General features: G+C 37.8%; 1 protein-coding gene across 1 annotated transcript in view; it reads right to left on the bottom strand.

Annotated features, from left to right (window-relative positions):
* Positions 1 to 1,586: 1,586 nt before the first annotated feature.
* Positions 1,587 to 18,184, bottom strand: part of LOC107718266 (glutamate receptor ionotropic, kainate 4) — a 194,207-nt gene continuing 177,609 nt past the window's right edge. The window contains exons 13-19 of the mRNA XM_016525261.1: positions 10,337 to 10,446; positions 8,807 to 8,980; positions 7,381 to 7,546; positions 6,743 to 6,968; positions 5,107 to 5,235; positions 4,909 to 5,027; positions 1,587 to 2,536 (exon numbers count right to left, since the gene is read on the bottom strand). Coding sequence (XP_016380747.1) covers positions 2,153 to 2,536; positions 4,909 to 5,027; positions 5,107 to 5,235; positions 6,743 to 6,968; positions 7,381 to 7,546; positions 8,807 to 8,980; positions 10,337 to 10,446 — 1,308 coding nt within the window. The 3' untranslated portion in view covers positions 1,587 to 2,152. The remainder of the gene's footprint in view (positions 2,537 to 4,908; positions 5,028 to 5,106; positions 5,236 to 6,742; positions 6,969 to 7,380; positions 7,547 to 8,806; positions 8,981 to 10,336; positions 10,447 to 18,184) is intronic.

Genomic DNA, 18,184 nt, shown 5'->3' with positions numbered 1-18,184 from the left:
CAAAACCAGTCTTAAGTCGCTGGGGTATATTTGTAGCAATAGCCAAAAATACATTTGACCCTTATGACTGGTTTTGTGGTCCAGGGTCACATTTGATACCTCCAAGTGCTCTGCTGGAACGGAAAAAATAAAGGGTCAAAGGAAATGATCAATTCTAGTTAATTTCCTAATGCAAATTTCTTCTTCCACTTTTCCACAACTATGTGATTTTTACACAGCAATTTTGAGGTCACATGACAAGCCAGATACTACTCTTTTTATCTTGTTAACCTCCTAATATTGGTCACTTTCGCTCATTGAATAAATTAGTCATGTCTAAGTGCTTGAGCCATGACATTGAAAGCTCATAACTTTTGTGCAATGCTACATTTCTTCTGACTTTTGAATACTTTTATGAGATTTGAATAATTACTGTATGTGCCTTTTTGGGCAATATTTCTTCACTTTTACCCAAATTGTAAATGCTAATATTAAACTACTTGTTTTAACCTTCCAGTGTAAGCAGTCTCTTCAAGTAATAACTGTCTCCCAAATGTTTTTGCTTGTTTGTTGACAGTCTTTAAACCAGCTTGTGTCTCTGTGAATCTAAAGCTGATGAGCAGCTGATGCCACATAGTAAATCGTGTCACATCTTGAAGTTGCCCAGATAGAGTTGTCTGCAGGTCTGTGTATCCAGCGAAAACCCACCTGCACAGCCATTCTAGCCTGCAATAGGAAATGAATGGAGCTGTATTTGCGCACATAGAAAAATAAACTTCTACAGAGAGGGCCGACAGATCCAAGAGATAAAACCTACAAGATCAAAGCCAACCTTTCACAGAACTGAACACAATGCCATTTATTTTCGTCAGGCACTAACACCGTATTGAAATATCATGTAGAAATGGATTCAGTTCAATAGAAATGCGCAGAAAAAAAATCAATAGGAGTAGCAAGTAACTTCTAATGGCTCTCCAAAACGTGAAGGCAATTTATTACAATTTGGCACTGCAAGTTGAGGGTAACATCATGCCTAATAAAATAATTTCATTTTGGTATCCAAATTCTGCTTTTTTTTTTTTTGAAGAACAGAAGTATGAATCCAAGACTTCACATGAACAAATGAATGCTTCTGGTTTCAAAAAGAAAATAAACATTAAACTTGAAACATTATGAGATGTTATGTAATATAAAGAAATGCCTGAATGTATATGCCTACGATCTCCAATGTCTCAACACACAGATATGTCTAGATGGAGTGACCCTGTCGGTAGTGGATTTCATCATGTATTGAGTGGTACAGATGAATGTAAACAAAATCACCTCAGATCTCACTTTCTTGACATGTTTTTTGAAAGTGAACACATCTGATATCTCCAAGTGCCCTGCTGGAATGGCAAAATTAAGGGTCAATGGAAATTGGCATAAATCCTAGTTAGTTTCCCAATGCAAATTTCCTAAATGGGAGCATAATCTTCCATTTTTCCACAACTATGTGCAATTTTCATATCCCAGGAGTGCAACAAAATGAATCAAAACTCAAAAAAATTTAAAGTATAGGAAGTATGTCTTTAACCAGAAAAAAAAATTCTCATGTTCTTCTCCATTCAGTAGCATCTAAAACCCTCGTACATGCACATCAAACATTCAGAAACATCCCAAAAACCTTTTTAATAGAATATAACTATTAATAAAAACAGATCGTAGTTGTTTTTGTGTTCAGTTCCCTTAATAGTTACTCCTTCAGGGGCTGGAATGAGACGGCAACAGCACAAAATTAATACAAAGTATTTTGGCACTCTAAAAAAGGTTGCGCTTAGTTGATCGAGTCTGCAGCCGTCTGCCATCTACGGTGTGAAAAACGAAACTAAACAGGTGTCGTGAGAAGGAGATAATAGCAATATAGTGGTATCACAACAAAAGAGGAATAATTTAAAAATAAATCAACAGCACATTTAGACAAATATACTGCATAGTACAAAGCCCCTCTGCTGTGTCCCCCGAAGGCAGAGGGCCGCCAGGACAGTGTACAGAAACCAGTCGCAGCTCCTGGGCTGAATCGAGCAGCATGGACAGCTTCTCCTTTAGCTCCTTCTCCGGAGTCTATGTTCCCATAATCTCTGGGTCCAGCAAAGCCGTAGGTTTAACGTCTATCTGACACAGATCAGAGAGGTTATTCGTGTTCACTGTTGTTGGTGCCCTTCTCCCATTCTATACTCCCCTCGCTGTGGGTGGGCGATGCTCCTGGAGGGCCGGCCGGGCGCACTCGAATGCCCTGGAAGCGCCGGCACTCTGGGCAGATGCGAATGTGACTGCACCCTCGTGCCACCAGGGTGGCCTCCTGCGCCAGTCTGTGGGAGAGGGGTTCGGGCAGGCCGGTGCCTGTACACAGCTTGCCATTGCTGAGGTTCGTTGCCGCCGCCCGCACCCGTCGCTCGTCCAGGGGCAGAGGCTGCGGTCGCAACACACTGGCTCCACGTCTGCGCCGTAACTGCAGGCTGTCCTGACACAGCACGATGCCCTGCAGCTCTCGTAGCATCTCCTCGCACATGGACAGCTGTGAGGCACAGACACGGAGACAGAGGGAGAGAAAGAGAGAGAAAGAGAGGCCAGGGGGTCTCGCTGACACACTGCTCACAGGGGGTAGCAGGCAGCACAGCCAGAGCATTGATCAAAAATAACACTGGGCTATACAGGGGGCGGTGGCTGTTTATCTGACTGATGCACCGCAGAGAAATCAGAGAAAATGTCCTGAAGCGCTTGGTGATCTTGGTGTGTGTTCATTACATTCTCAACAAGTTCACTTCTTTAAATGTATTCTGTTAGATTTGCATTACAAAAAAAAAAAGAAAAAAGTAAAAAAATGTGACAAGTGAGTGGAGCTACTGTGTTTGGGTCATTCTTTGTATGCAGTGCCTTTTGCTTTGAAAAATTGGGCTCAAATTGCTCCCGAAAGGATTTGATGAATGTTTACATAAAATAATCTGATTATTTGAATGCATATACAGTATATTTTTAATCACTTTACGAACAGAGTTGGCACATTTTCTCATGTCCTCTGGTGCTATTTGTAATCTTAATGGAATTCTGTCATACATGGAATATTATCGCACAGTATTACAAAAATAAAGTTTTAATTAAGGACTGTTAAATAAATCATCTTTGCTTTGAATCGTTCATTTCTCTTAATGGTTGTTTAACAGTAGTATTTTTCTTCTGTCCTCAGTAGTGTTTTACCAACCTTAATTCCATACGGTGACATCAAATTTGAAGGGAAATACTATGCATATCCACTCAAACTAAACCACTTATTCTACCGTTACACAAAATTTCCTCAGTCCCCAGCACTATATCATTGAGAATTGAACCTCTGAATTTATGCCCTGTTTAGTTCCAGTATGTTAAGATGAGGTCACAAAACGATTGTCCATTGTCATTAGTGTAACATTGTGTGAAGCACAGCTGACACAGAAGTCACTTTCAAACCAAGCAGCTTTCTGTTGGTCAACAGTGAATGCGTATGACCAACTTGAGCCTGTTGCAAAATCTGCATGAGGAAATCTTTCACCCTCATGCAAAATTTCAGATTGCGTGGATTCTTATTGAGATTACTGGATTTTTGACCAGCACCTACACTTAAGGTTTTGTGTGACATGTAAAGAATATAAGCTATAACTAAAAGAAATTTTCTGTCACATCCCATTAGCATTCATTTTAAATTCGCTGATAAAATCCAGAACTCAGCTGCTGAAGATCAACCAGTGCTTTTTTCTGAACATTAGACCTTAGTCAGGTTAGACACCATATTCAATGAAAATGAGGCTGCGAGGGATAGACTTGCAGTCTTTACAATGGCACGCACTGTATAAAGGTCCTAGTTAACATACATTTCACAACTGAAATTGTCAAAAATTAAATATGGTGCTACCTTGACTAAGGTCTATATCAAATATACTGCTGAAATTATTGTAATTTAAAAAAAAAATCTGATCAATCCAATTTTTTGTCAACATGTCTTGAGGTTGAAAAGGCACTGCATACAAACAATGACGTGATTCTAGGAGCTGTAATGTGGCCATCTTGGTGTTGAACCAATGTGATATAGTATACATAAAGATATGTACACCAGTTATACAGAACAGAAAGTTGTTACCTATTGGATGACGAGCCATGCCAGTGCAGTTTAAGGTGTTGAGTATACACTTACATGCAAATGTACCTCACACACACATAAACAAACATGGACACACTATTAGCATTACCTAATGCTAACACACAAAGCTACATTTCCCTTAGGCATAATGCAAATATTCAGTCTACTCATCAAAAAATGGGTTAAACTGCACTGCACTAGTCATTTTGACTTGATGTTGAGACATACAATACAAACACAATCACACAAACACCCATATTCCCGACCAGTCTTCAATTAGCATTTAGTCCATTCTCACTTCGCACACACACACACACACATACATATACATATAGGTATATTTACCCACAATGCTCTATGAATATGGGCAATCACAACTAGTCATGAAGACATTATAAACAAACAGCATGCATTTGCACCCTTAAAAAAAAGTCACGTCTTGGGGTTCTGCTGAAACATGCTGAAGTGTTTATTTAGTAAGAAAATTCACAGTGTTTCTTTTGAAACAATGCAGTCACACAACTATCAATATGCTTGAGGGAGGAAAAAAAAGACAAAACAGAAGGAACTTCATTCCATTCAAATTTTAAAAAGCATAAAATCTAAAAGTGTCTGGCACCTTTAGCGTGTGATGGCCTGTGTAGATCAGTTTGAGGTATATTCTTTGGTGTGCTGGTTGTGAGGTGTGGGATGGGGTGTGGGGGGGTTCAGGGAGGGAGGCACGAGGGCGGGGAGAAGGACAGAAAGCAGAGGCAGGTAAAATAGCCCTCTCTCACCTCTGTTCCTGGCGTATGATGTAGCATCCACACAAACTCCAGCACCGCCATAAAGATGGCCACCAGAAGACCACACACAAGCACCACGAAGATCCCACCGATGTTCTCCATGCCCAGACCTACACAAAAACACACAACATGATAAAAGTTTCGTAAAAGATTCTGTTTGGACCTGCAGTTGAGTGACAGGTGGTTCACCTTTCGCTCGATGATCCTCCTCTTTCGGACACTTGCCACCATCCCACCATTTCCTCTTCAGGATCTCTAAGCGGTTTTCCTCCTGTAGCTTGAGTATGGCCAGGTCAAACTCATCTCTGTAGACTGAGCCTAAAACAAAATATCCATCTTAGAGATGTGAAAAGCCAGAGCTGGATATATATTTTCTGCTGTGCTGACTCCTGCTGCTCTTATGGTGTTTGTTTAGCTTATTGTAAACTAAACCCTGCCATTAATCATGTTGATTAAAACATCTGCTGGACATAGCTTGGTTCAAATCAATTCAGTGCAATTTATATTCAGTCAATGGATTCATTTAACTTCAATTATCAGATGAAAGCCTGGTGCGCACTGTGCAATTTTGGCAAAAATTTTGCCATCTGAGACATAAAAGACTTCTATCATTATGGGACAAGACTGGCAGTCTTGGATAGCTTACTGTAATATTTTCACTGATAGCCAATTAGTCAATGCATCAGACGAAGTTCTGACAGTGTCCGAAATTTTAGGTCGCAGTTGAGAAGTGTGACTGCTACTGCGTCTAATAAACAACCAATAAGAACAAAGCAACTGATGACGTGTGTGCAAGAGTACTGTATTTAACAGTGGTCGAGATTGTAACGAGTAATAATATTACCCAAATTTGATTAGTAATGCGTTATATTACTGCGTTACAGCAAAAAGTAATATACTACTGTAATATTATTACTTTTGTAATGCGTTACTCCCAACACTGTCTATATGGCATGCAGCAAAAAATAAATAAAATAAAATTAAAATAATTATTATTTATAATTCAAAATATTTAAACTAATGTTCAAAAGTTCAGGATTTAAAAAAAGAAATCAATACATCAATACAGCAAGGATGCATTAAAATGATCAGAAATTACAGTAAATACATTTATAATGTTACAAAATATTTCCTATTAATATTTTTGATATATAAATAATAAAACAATAATTCATTTAAAGGGATAGTTCAGCCGAAAATAACTCCGAATGTATTCGTCTGAAAGAAGAAAATCATTTACACCTAGGATGGCTTGAGGGTAAGTAAATCATGGGAGAATTTTCATTTTTGGGTGAACTATCCCTTTAAATATTATAAAAGTAATTTAGCATTTCCTTTATGTTATGATTATACTACATCAGGTTTACTTTGAAAAAAAGAAGTTCAATTCTCTTTTTTTGCCTACACACACTTTAGACATTTTATTTTCTTTCAGGTAGAACAAACATTAGTGCGAGGGTTTGCTTGAATGTGTGTACCATTAAGCATGTTAATGAGTATGTCAGATTGTGACACGATTGATCTACCAGTCAACACTGTCAAACGTGACCAAAGTTGTTTATCATTCAGTAGCATAAATGGCAGTTGACGTTGCACAGTCTGCCTTGGCTTCAACCCACGATCTCACTGAGATCACATCATACAATCCGACTAGCAACCACCATAAAAAAAAAAAACTTTCAGTTTTCCATAGTGTGCGAGATTCCCTGCTACATTTCTATGCAGATCTTTTTGCACTCTGGTTGCATTTCAATCAATAAAAGTCCTGCTTACTCCACATAAACCTCTATTCATTGTTCTCTCTCTAACAGGAACTCTTTCTCACCGAGAGGCATGCCAATACCATAGCCCTTGGTGTCCAGCAGGCCTCCGATCTGGGTGAGGTTGCAGTTGCGCTGGCGGTAGTACTCGTTCATGGTGCTCTCCAGCAGGTAGGCGTAATTAGAGTTGAGCACTCGGGCGATGCCCTCCTCAGTACTCTTCACAAACACGTTGGGCTGCTTGGAGTACATGAAGTTCCACATGCGCTGGTACGTCTGGTAGCGAGAGTTCTAACCGGAAAACAGGAGATATTAGGATCATTACGTTTGCTCCTCAACTTTCGCCTGGTGTCCTGACAGCCAATCACTAGAGCTGTGAGGAGGCGAGACTGATTGTGTTAACCAAGGACTTGGTGGTTGATAAGCTGACAGTTTGACATATTGATGTGACAACTGAATATGTGAAACAGTCTGTGCTCGCTGAGGGGCGGGTCGAGAAACGTCCCTCCGACACATCAAAGAGTTTGAATTAGTCTGGGCGGCCCTCTGGAGAGGGCAAGATATCGAAGGGCATTGATATTAAGACAGCAAACAGATAAATCCCAAAGTAGGGAAGAGTGCTAGTGACATGGTCAATAAACCTGCCAACAGGCCATTGATTTGTGGGTGGAGTTCCCTTCCATTTTGTCCTTGGAGATCTCACCTGGAAGAAGGTCATGGTGGACCCGCCGTGCATGGTGCCGTATTCGATGGCTGTTTGGTCAGCCAAATCGTCCACGGACTCAATGGGCACCTCCATCCTCTGCACAGTGAGAAAGGCCGCCAAGTTGGCTGTGTAGGAAGAGATGATGATCAAGGTGAAGGCCCACCTGGAATGACAAACCAGTTTTAGACGCGAGGAACGCAAAGCTCTGACCTAACATCAAAAGAGCTCGGCACTACTGTGAGCGCCGCATCCGAATGAGAAGTTGAAAGGCTCCTCTGAATACTGTACGCCCTTTCAGAATACTCAAAAATAGCTCGCTTTTATTCTCCACTGACCTCGGCGTGCTGCAGTCTGCGAGGCCTCGAAAAATGACAGTACAATAACGCAGCAGAAAAACAGAGGCCAAATGAGAGTAGCACTTTTATCTGCTGTATCCAGCAACTGACAATGAGATCAGGGTGTAGCAGAATGTGAAACTCTGCTGAAAAGAACATCTTCGACTGGCTGGGTAATGCTGGTTTGGGTGCTGGTCGAGCTGGTAAACCAGCTTAGGCAGGCAAAATCTAACAGGTTTTCAGAGAGGTCTTGTTGGTTAAGCTAGTTGACCCTAAAATTAAAGACCTATATCCAAATTGAATGCATAAAGAAGGGAAAGTGATCGGTATTGGATTACATTTTTTTTTAAAGAATTTTATTATATACAAATGTGTAAATACTTCAATCATTTGTTCACTTCAAATTCAATAAGCATTCTTGTAGATAAAACAAAAAAGCTTGGTTTATACCTTGATTGTAACGTAATGCCACTTTGGATAAAATAATTTGCCAAATGTATATGTATAACTAATAAGTTTATGAGTGAAATTTTAATTTCCTGGCAATTTTTGCAGACTATTTTGGTATGATCCTTGGGCCATCTTATTTCACAACAAAAGTTTTCCATGGCTTTTGGGCAGATTTTACATGGATGCCTTTTAAATGAGACCAGAACCATTCAAAAAGTTTAGACATATTCATTATGGTCAAAATCCTGTATTAATATATTGACCATTTTTACAAATATAATATAGTCTTTTTGCAACACAAAATATGAAATTGACAATCACAAACGAAATATTCTAGTAATCCAAAGAATGTCAGGGATTAAATATTATTATTGACATAAAATTTAAGACAAAAATACCATGATTCTATACATGGCCTTTTTGACGTCCTTTATGAAGACAAGACCTATGACCAACAAAAATGTACATTTCTGAGACTTACATACAAAATTTATAAGAAAATATCAATAAATTCCCTGACATTCTGTACATTCCTTATAAATCGCATCCTGGAGACCATCATCCAAACACAACATATGCTGGTGACCATCAATGCAGTTCCTTTTACAATGGAGACAATATTTAGCATGCACTCTTACCATACTCCACTGACGCAGCGTGTGGACAGGGCTCTTGGGGCGATGGTGGAGCCTTGCTGCATGAAACCGCCCACAGGAAACCAGAAACTGTTGCCCAGAGAATACTGGTTAATGAGCAGGCTACAGCGCTCCTTCAGGCAGGGGTGAGGGTTGTACCATTCATAAGGTGTTAGCCTGTGTGCCAAGAGGAGCGAGAAAAAAAAGAAATGATAAAAAGTAGTAAACATAAATGAGCCAGGAACAATTTTAACAGTTGGCAAAGCATGAAGTCACCAGTGCTCCCTGTTGGCCACGTAACCTGGTTTTTGTTCCCTGAAGGGGCTGTGCAAGCTTTAGCCGTGACTGACAGGACACTAATAAAAATGCACTGCACTGCAGGACGCTGCTGAGTTACTCTTCAAAGTGTGCGACAACCCCACATTACTGTTGAAATGCTGAACACAAGCAATGCAGAAAAGAAAACACAGGTCGTATTTCAATAACAAATGTGTAAAAAATATACACATTATAGAGAGGCAAACAAAGAAAAACACATGCATAGACAAAAGCTCCAACTATGAATTTATATAAAATGTCTTGACAGGTAATGTTTAGTGAATAAAAACACACAACACATTGTCCTGCAGAATGCTGGAAAATCAGCAGGCCACTGTGAAAGAGTATAAAACATGACATTTCTTTTTTGATTCAATGCAAAGCTGGAATAAAAAGTGAGTTTAAAATGAAATGTCTACAGATACAGCCATGCTGGTCCTAGAACAGCATTCTGACAAAACAGGGATTCAGTGTTAGGTTTAAGGTCTAGACTGTTTCTCAGGACCAACAAAGGATGTTGATCCTGCAACAGCAACACTCCTATGCACTAACAATCCTCACCACTAAACCTTCCCTTTAAAATCAGAGCACAAAGATAAGTTCATACAGTAGTAATGTTCCAGAATTCCTATCAACTAATATTTGCCCGCCGGCTTTAGTAGGAGGTTTTGTTTAGAGATACTGTATAATGTCTAGTTTAGTGTTAAAGCAACAGTCAATCAATCAATCAGTCACATTTTGTTTTAATTTACACACCGTTTGAAATCTATGACTTTCTTTCTTTCATGAAACACTAAAGGAGAAGTTTAGCTGAATGTCCAAGCTACTCGTTTCCATACAATGAAAGCGAATGTTGACCAGAGCAGTAAAGTAGCCTAAGACTTTTTGTGAATTACAAATTAAAAAAAAAAAGAATTCTGTTTTTAGAAATAAAGCTACTGTATGACTTCAGAAGACCTAGAATATAATGCAAGATTCAAGATATACAACTCTTATTTTGCTTTTATGGACCTTTTTATCCATTTTGGAGCTTTCCACTTTCATTGTATGGAAGACAATGGAGTAAATGTTCTTTAAAATGTTGCTTCAAAAAGTCACACAGGTTTGGAGTGACAAGAAGATAAGTAAATTATGAGAGACTTTCTTCCATTTTTAGCTGCACTACCCCTTTAATGATAAGATCCAGCAGGTGTCAGTATGGAGCTGAATATTTACCTCGCCACCAAAAAGAGCACGCAGCTGACTGCCAGGTATGCCAGCAACATGAAAAGCCAAACCCCAGGAGAGAACGGATCCAAAAAGGAGAAATACCCCGGTCTTCTTCCCTATAAAAACACACAGGCAACATCAAGACAATGAAACCTATATCATTCAATTCCAGCAAGTAAATATTCAGGTTAAAGACATTTTAAAGGCTTTTACAGTTGATTGGCTTGATCCAAACAAAATGCTTGATTTTCTGTCTCCTAAGCATTTTGGCACACTCTGAAAATCCAATAACCGCTGGAACAGAACTCAGGAGCCGATTCTGTACACAATAGTCAAATCCAATTATCTCTCCTGGAGGTACTTTGACAATCAGTGGTCAGCAGCAACTTAACAGTCTTTTATCAGCGAGAAACTAAGTGTGAAAGCACCATGGTTAATCTATCCACACGCCACAGGTGTCTTACAGATGGCGGATCTAAATAGTCCCAGCGGTGGATACACTCGCAAACAAATCATTTGGGCTGTTTTTTATCCCTGAGACTACAAAAAACAGGTTTACTGTAGTGCAGAAATGAGTAATTATTCCACTACCTATCCCGCACCAGGCTGGAAATTCATTAATGTGTCTGCAATCATCTTCATATTAGTGTAATTGAATGGCATTGCTGTTGAGCTGGACACTAAAAGCTGTAATTGTAGCAATAAATAGAAGCAAGCCTGTCTATGGTAGATACACAAGAAACTGATGGGCTCTCAATGGGGAAAAAAAGCCGGTTCAGGTGTGGCTTTATTCTAAAGCAGGTTGCTTTACACTTTCTTATGGAAGCTACCATCAAGGGATGAGAAAATTTGGCCAGACTGAGCTCTGTGTATGTATGTATTGTGAGATTTGAGGAGATAACTGTTTTGTGACTTACAGCGAGAGGGACTTGCGGATGGCGCTCACAGGGGGGTAAGTTAACTGTGGTGTTGGGTTTCTGAAAGCTGCTTCCAGCTGAAACAACGTGCCTTGTTTACAGCCTCTTTCTAAATTAAATTTTAAGGTTTAAACAAAAAAACAGTCAACATTGTGCAACTGTCCAACCTGCTGGAAAACAAGTGAGAAAATGCGCTACTAGTGCACGACTGTTTCTGAGGTGAGCTACACAGGTTATACACGCGGTTTAACAGCCTTTTGAACATGTAACACCCTCAAGAGCGAATCTTCCCTTGATCATTTAACAAACGAGCACAGATAGATCCTCCCACAGTTTGACTGAACAGCAGTGCAGTAGGGCAGTTCTTGCTCGACTCTAGCAGGTCCCCATAGGCTCTGATGTGTCTCTGTGGTGTTATGTAATTTCTCGTTTCTGGCTTAGTGGATTTGAGGTAAGAAGTACAGTTTCTCCCAGTGATATACTTAAAATTTAGTCTTTGAGAAGTGCTGCTGCTTCGGCTGTCAAAATAAAACCATGTGCTAGCAGAAGCAGCTGCGGAAGCCTGCAGTCATACCAGACTCTCACACCAGGGTTCCCTGTGTCTAGTTAACCAGGTCCTCATTAACATTTGCACTACACAACATATTCAATTACAGAGGAAACTGCAGAGCTGTCAGTACATGCGTGGTCTTACCATGTTTAACCTAAAAAAAAAAATACTTATTACGGCTTCAGTGTTTCTTGTAACATTGTTCAGCGCACTTATATTCAGAGAGTTATTTATGGGAAGAGTTGTTGCTAAGCTGTCAGTTTATTAAAACAATGAATCATGCCTTTTGGCGTTAAAATGATTGATCTCGAGTTTGAATTTGCTGATTTTTTTCTCTTTTCCAAAATGTAGGGCATTCACTTCCTGATTAATGAATAAAACCACTGCTGGCTTTCTCATTAGTGGCGTGTTTCACTCATCGGTGATGTTTCATTCTTGTTAAGCTTTAATGATAATTACATTTCACCATTCAATGACTGCAAATTGATTTTACTTTTCGTTTAACATCTCATATGGGAAACAATGTAAAACAAAACACTATTTAAGAAAATACACTATTTAAGATTCTGAACGTCAAGATAAAATTAATTAGTTTGAGGTCAGTAATTATTTTTACTTTTATTCAGCAAAGATGCATTGTATTAATCAAACTTGACAGTAAAGACTGTAACAAACATTTCTATTATAAATAAATGCTTAAGTGTTTTTAACATTTATAATAATAATAATAATAAAAAAATTTAGCACCAAATCAGCATATTAGAATGATTCCTTAACGATCATGTGACACTGAAGACTGGAGTAATGACTGCTGGAAATTCAGCTTTGCCATCACAGTAATAAAATTAAAAGAATAAATTACATTTTAAAATATACTCAAATAGAAAAGTTATTTTAAATTGCCTACACATTTAACAATATTACAGCTTTTACTGTAATTTTATATAATACATGTATATATATATATATTGGTAAGCATAAGAGAACTTCTTTGCAAAACATTAAAAAATATTACAGATCCCAAACTTTTGAACACTAGTGTATATTAATCAATTTCTAGACTTTAACCATGTTATGCCAAGATGTTACTGCTTCCACTGAAGCACAAAATGCTCAATCATTTTCAAATCAGTCATTTTCATGATCATCAGTCCATGTCAGCTCAAGTACATGGTGTCATTAAAGCCAATACCACATACTAAGCAAAATAAATCTAAAAAACAATGACACAAAAATAGTATGGAAGCTTATTTCTGCCTCAAAATAAAAATAAAACAGGTCCCTGAGATCAAGTTTAAAACAAGTCACATTGTGAGATATAAAATTAAATTGTGAGATATATAAAGTCAAATTGTGAGATATAACATCACAACTGTGAAATATAAAGTCAAATTTTGAAAAAATAAAGTCACACTGTCAGATGTAAAGTTGCAACTGTGAGATATAATTTGCAACTGATATAAAGTCACATTATAAAATATGAGGTTACAATTACAAGAAATAAAAATGCAAATTGTGAGATAAAAAGTATATTTTTTACTCTAAGACTGAAACGGGTTTCCATAAAATGCATTTAATAAAAATACATAAAGGGTTATGCATGGGGTCTTTCTCTTCTCTCCCACACACTCAAACGTGTTTGTTGATTCACTGGCCATAAACCCTTTTCTAGTCTCCTCTGTGATTTGCAGTTCAGACTGATCTGTAGTGAAGCCTCTGCTACAGACCTCCCTATGAGGAAAACAGTGATATACTGTCAGGGCATGTTTACCAGCCACTGTCAGATCGACTAGGGCTGAAAAGATTTGAAAACTTTATGCTCCATTGAATTCCACTGAAAGACGCTCTACATGGTAACATTCACAATATTTCTTCTCCTGTCACTATAAACATCCAGATTTAAAAATTGTCCTTCTGTAGACTCATTTTAAGTGGAACTACGCCACCATGACAGATTGTAAACACACAGAGGTGAGGTGCATTATTTCAAATCTGAAGTACGGCATGAAACAGAGCGCACTGCTGTGAGACAAACGCTCAGTCATGAGTCAAGAGGGCTCAATGCCGTAGAGGCACAGAGTTCCCTTTTGCAACCCCTCACAACTCGAAAGTGTGTGGCCAGTGGGAACATGGTCTTGTCACAGCTGGAATGCTTCAGGGGAAAAAAAGTGCCCTGACTTCATGTTCAGAGGGGCAGCTGCTCTTTTTCTTTCTCCGTACACTCCACACTCTCTCTTAATGCACACAAACTCTCACTGCTCCTTTGGGGCTGTACATGATCTTGCCAATGCTACCTGTACGATCGAATTAACTTGTGGCACTAATTAGTTATTTCATCCTCAACCACACCTATAGTTGTGTGCCGCACAAGACAAAGAGAGACTTATTTTCATGCTTTCTTGTGTTTATTCAAACTCTCCAGACTACACTTATATATACATACACAAACCAAATGGCACGTTCTATACGTTCAGGTCTACCAGTGTGTCCAATTACACGTTGCAATGGAGATACCACTGTACTCGCAAACATGTAATTAAAACAGGGCCGAAGGCCACATTTTATTCCATTTGCCATTGTTATTGATCAAGCGAAGGATTTCATTTAAAGTTTGAAATAAGCTATGGGGGTCCTTGTAGAAATCAAAGCTTGCTGGATCAATAGTAAGTGGATTAAACCTAAACAAGTGCACGCACAAGAATCCAAATATCCAGATCATCATGGCTGTGGGGTATAGATGAGTGAGAAGAGATTATTCTGAGCAGGAGCAACGGAACTGAAGGCCGACCCCCATCTTTAGCCAACTCAACCAAACTTAGTCAGCTTATATCATATATATCTAATTTATGATGATTTGCTATTGTTTAGCACCTGAATTTAACAAAAAAATATGTTTTTATATACATACACACAGAGCGACACACATTAATGAAAGCATATATATTTGCTAATTAATTTGTTAATTATATCATTTAACAGAAATGAACAAATTAAAAAGTAATTATGTATGCAATGTAAATGTATATAAAATGTCACTTCTGATTAATTTTAAATTAATATTAGAAACACACATTCTAATTGTAGAAAATAAATAATACATATTTGATTTGTAAAATAGAAACAATTATATTTATATAAAATTTTAATTTGATTAATTATAAATTAATAATAGAAACACACACACACACACACACACACACATTAAATAAAATGTACACACACATACAGTGGGTATAGAAAAGAATCACCCCCCTTTAAAATAATCACATTTTTGTTGCTTTGCAGCCTGAAATGAAGATGGACACAGTTTTTGTTTCATCCAGCTATATTTACTTAGTGCAACTTATAACATCCAAGTGAAAGATATAACACCAACATGTCAGAAAAAAATTTAAAACGGAATAACTGAAATGGAAAAAGGATCACCCCCTTGTGTCAGTATTTTGTTGAACCACCTTTTGCTTTAATTACAAATGCTCCAGTCCCTGCTGCAGAGAAACACCCCATAACAGGATATTACCACCTCCATGCTTTACTGTAGGAATGCTGTTATTTGGATGGTGAGCTGTATTGGATTTCCATCCATTTTCGTTTGCTGTTGAGGCCAAATAATTCAATTTTAGTCTCATCTGCCTCAGAATCTTGAAGGTGCATTTGGCAAAGTTCAGTCATGACTGCATGTGGCATTTCTTGAGGAGTGGCTTTTTTTCTTGCAACCCTCCCATACAAGCCCAGTTTCCTCCTGGCTCTTTCATCCAGTTTGGAGCGACATCCTGATCCAGGGAGGATCTGTGTTGTACCAAATACCTCCCACTTCTTAATAATAGACTTCACTGTGCTTCTAGGCATTGATAAAGCCTTTGAATTTTTTTTTGTCTCCATCTCCTGACTTGTACCTGTCCACAACTTTATCCCGGAGATCTTTTGAGAGTGCCTTGCCACCCATAGTTGATTGTTTGCTTCAGTTGCACTACCAGGGACTGGAATGCCTCTGGGAAAGCTCTTTTCATGCTGAGCTAATCAAGATGACCACAGCTGATCACAGCTGAAAGTCAAATGGCTTTGTGTGCCATTGAGAAGGTGATTAGCTACACCTGATTGAGTTTACAAGTCATTTTTAGGAGAGGGGTGATCCTTTTTCCAACTCAGTGATTCTGTTTTTTTTTTTAATTTTTCTGACATGTTGGTGTTATATCTTTCACTTGGATGTTATAAGTTGCACTGAGTAAATACAGCTGGATAAAACAAAAAATGTTTCCGTCTTCATTTCAGGCTCCAAAGCAACAAAATGTGATTATTTTAAAGGAGGGTGATTCTTTTCTATACCCACTGTATGGTGTTAAATGACTGACATTTCAGTTCTGATTAATTATCAATTAATTATGGAATGTGATAAGTACAAATTGGTTTAATATTGCATCTGGCAAATCATCAATGTTAAACATCAGCAACACCAGCACAAGTTAATTAATATTCATGAGTTCAGCCTTCTTCATGTAGTGACATCACAACTCACCTATTTTCAGCCACTCCAGCCTTATTCTGGATCAGAGAAGAGCAGAAAGGGCCATGGAGAGACAGACAGACAGAGAGAGAGCTCAAGGTCTTCAAACCTGAGAACAGCTCTACACTGTACAACAGCCTTTTATTCTCTTTACCTGTGTGAACTCATTGAACACTCCTCTTATGTCCTCTGTCACTGTTCTCTCTGTCTGACAGTCTCTGAGTCACTCGCTCTGCCTGCCTCTGTGCCTTTCCCAATCAACTTTCTTTTCTTTTTCTTACTTTCTAAGCCACTTCTCTCTCTCGAAGGTTGTTGTAGCCTAGCGTCTAAAGGTGAAGTGTGTAATTTCAGCAGTGTTTTGAAAGCCCCACAGTGTTTACCAATTTCAGGGAAAATCTATCTATGAATGAATTATTTATTGCTGGAAAAGAAAGCATTTTAACACTGAAAATAATTCACACTTCACCAAGATCTGAGATTATTGTGAGACACAATGTAATTTACCCCAACAGGAGATCAACATCCTTTGTTGGTTCTGGAACAACTTTCCTATTTAGCATCTATTGCCTACAGCCAGTAGTATTGAAATGGTTCATGGAAAAAAAAATCTAAATTATTTGATTCGTCTCCTGAAGCTTGATACACAAGTTTGAACTGCAGTTCATCTTGTCTAAAAACGACCTTGTTACATCTGAAAATGTAATTAAGTGCTAAAAAAGTTCTTGTTATGAAGACCCTGCATGCTAAGTGACATTAGCATGAAAAAAAGCACTGAGACTATTGTGTGGGCACAAGAACATTTTAGCACATGAGAAACTTCCATGTGAGTACAAAAAAGAAAAAAAAAACATTAATTAATAGTAATTGGTAAGAATGCCACAATACTAAAGTTCTGGCAGATATGGTATGCTGATAATTAATTTTATGATATGGCTAGTAAATTATATTAAAATTCTACACTATATAGTCCAAATAAATTAAATCTAAAACACTAAAAATGACAAGATTTTGTTTTAAATGCTACAAGTGAATTTAAGCATCCCAATTATAATATAAAGTGTGAAAAAATATATTAATTCTGAGATTTGCTAATGGTTACATTTAACCATTTCGTGTTATTAAATTATTATTAATATTATTAATATTTTCAAATAATAACATTAAGTGAGTTTTAGATTATGGCAAATGTAATCTGAAGGTAAAAATAACGGAAAGCATGCACAAATAAATATCCAATATCGACTGGACTGCTACTGAAAATAGTAAAAAAAAAAAAAAAACCTGATAAAGGTGTAACAAGGGCATAACTATGTTTTGAACATTGGGGGTTGGGGGGGCTTTTTGTTTTTCAATTTTCTTACATTTTTAGATTTAAGGGAATAAAGAAAAAGAAGGAAGAACAGTAAAAGAACAAGACTTTTTATAATCAATTTGAACAATTTTGAACTAAAGTTTGTAATTTAAAATATGAATAAGAGTAAATGTGTGCATTATTTTTTGAAAACACAAAACAACAAAAAACAGTGTCCCATTCAGTTATGAATTACATCCAATATAATCCAACATGTTCAATTCAAAACAGCAAAATTTGTCAAAAAAGTCTAATAATTTGCATCACAGGATATTGGTTGTTTAACAGTTGTCAGATATTAAATATTTAGCTACTTACATCTTACCTCACACTTAACATCTTCACTAAACGTTAAAATCTGAAACGTTGTGTTAGAATTAATCTTCGGCTTCTGTGAACAGTAACAATCCATCTTCTTTGATTTGATTGGACGTCTCAGTCATTGTGACACTAATAAGTGCTGTTAAGACCGCTGAGGCAGAGCAGCCAACTTTTTGTCATCCTAACTACAGACAGCATCATTATCAAATAT

Source organism: Sinocyclocheilus rhinocerous, unplaced genomic scaffold (assembly GCF_001515625.1).
Source record: "Sinocyclocheilus rhinocerous isolate Xijiao unplaced genomic scaffold, SAMN03320098_v1.1 scaffold1024, whole genome shotgun sequence".
NCBI lineage: Eukaryota > Metazoa > Chordata > Actinopteri > Cypriniformes > Cyprinidae > Sinocyclocheilus > Sinocyclocheilus rhinocerous.
The sequence above is the reverse complement of the archived record's forward strand: the minus strand, read 5'-3'. Positions and strand labels throughout refer to the sequence as shown.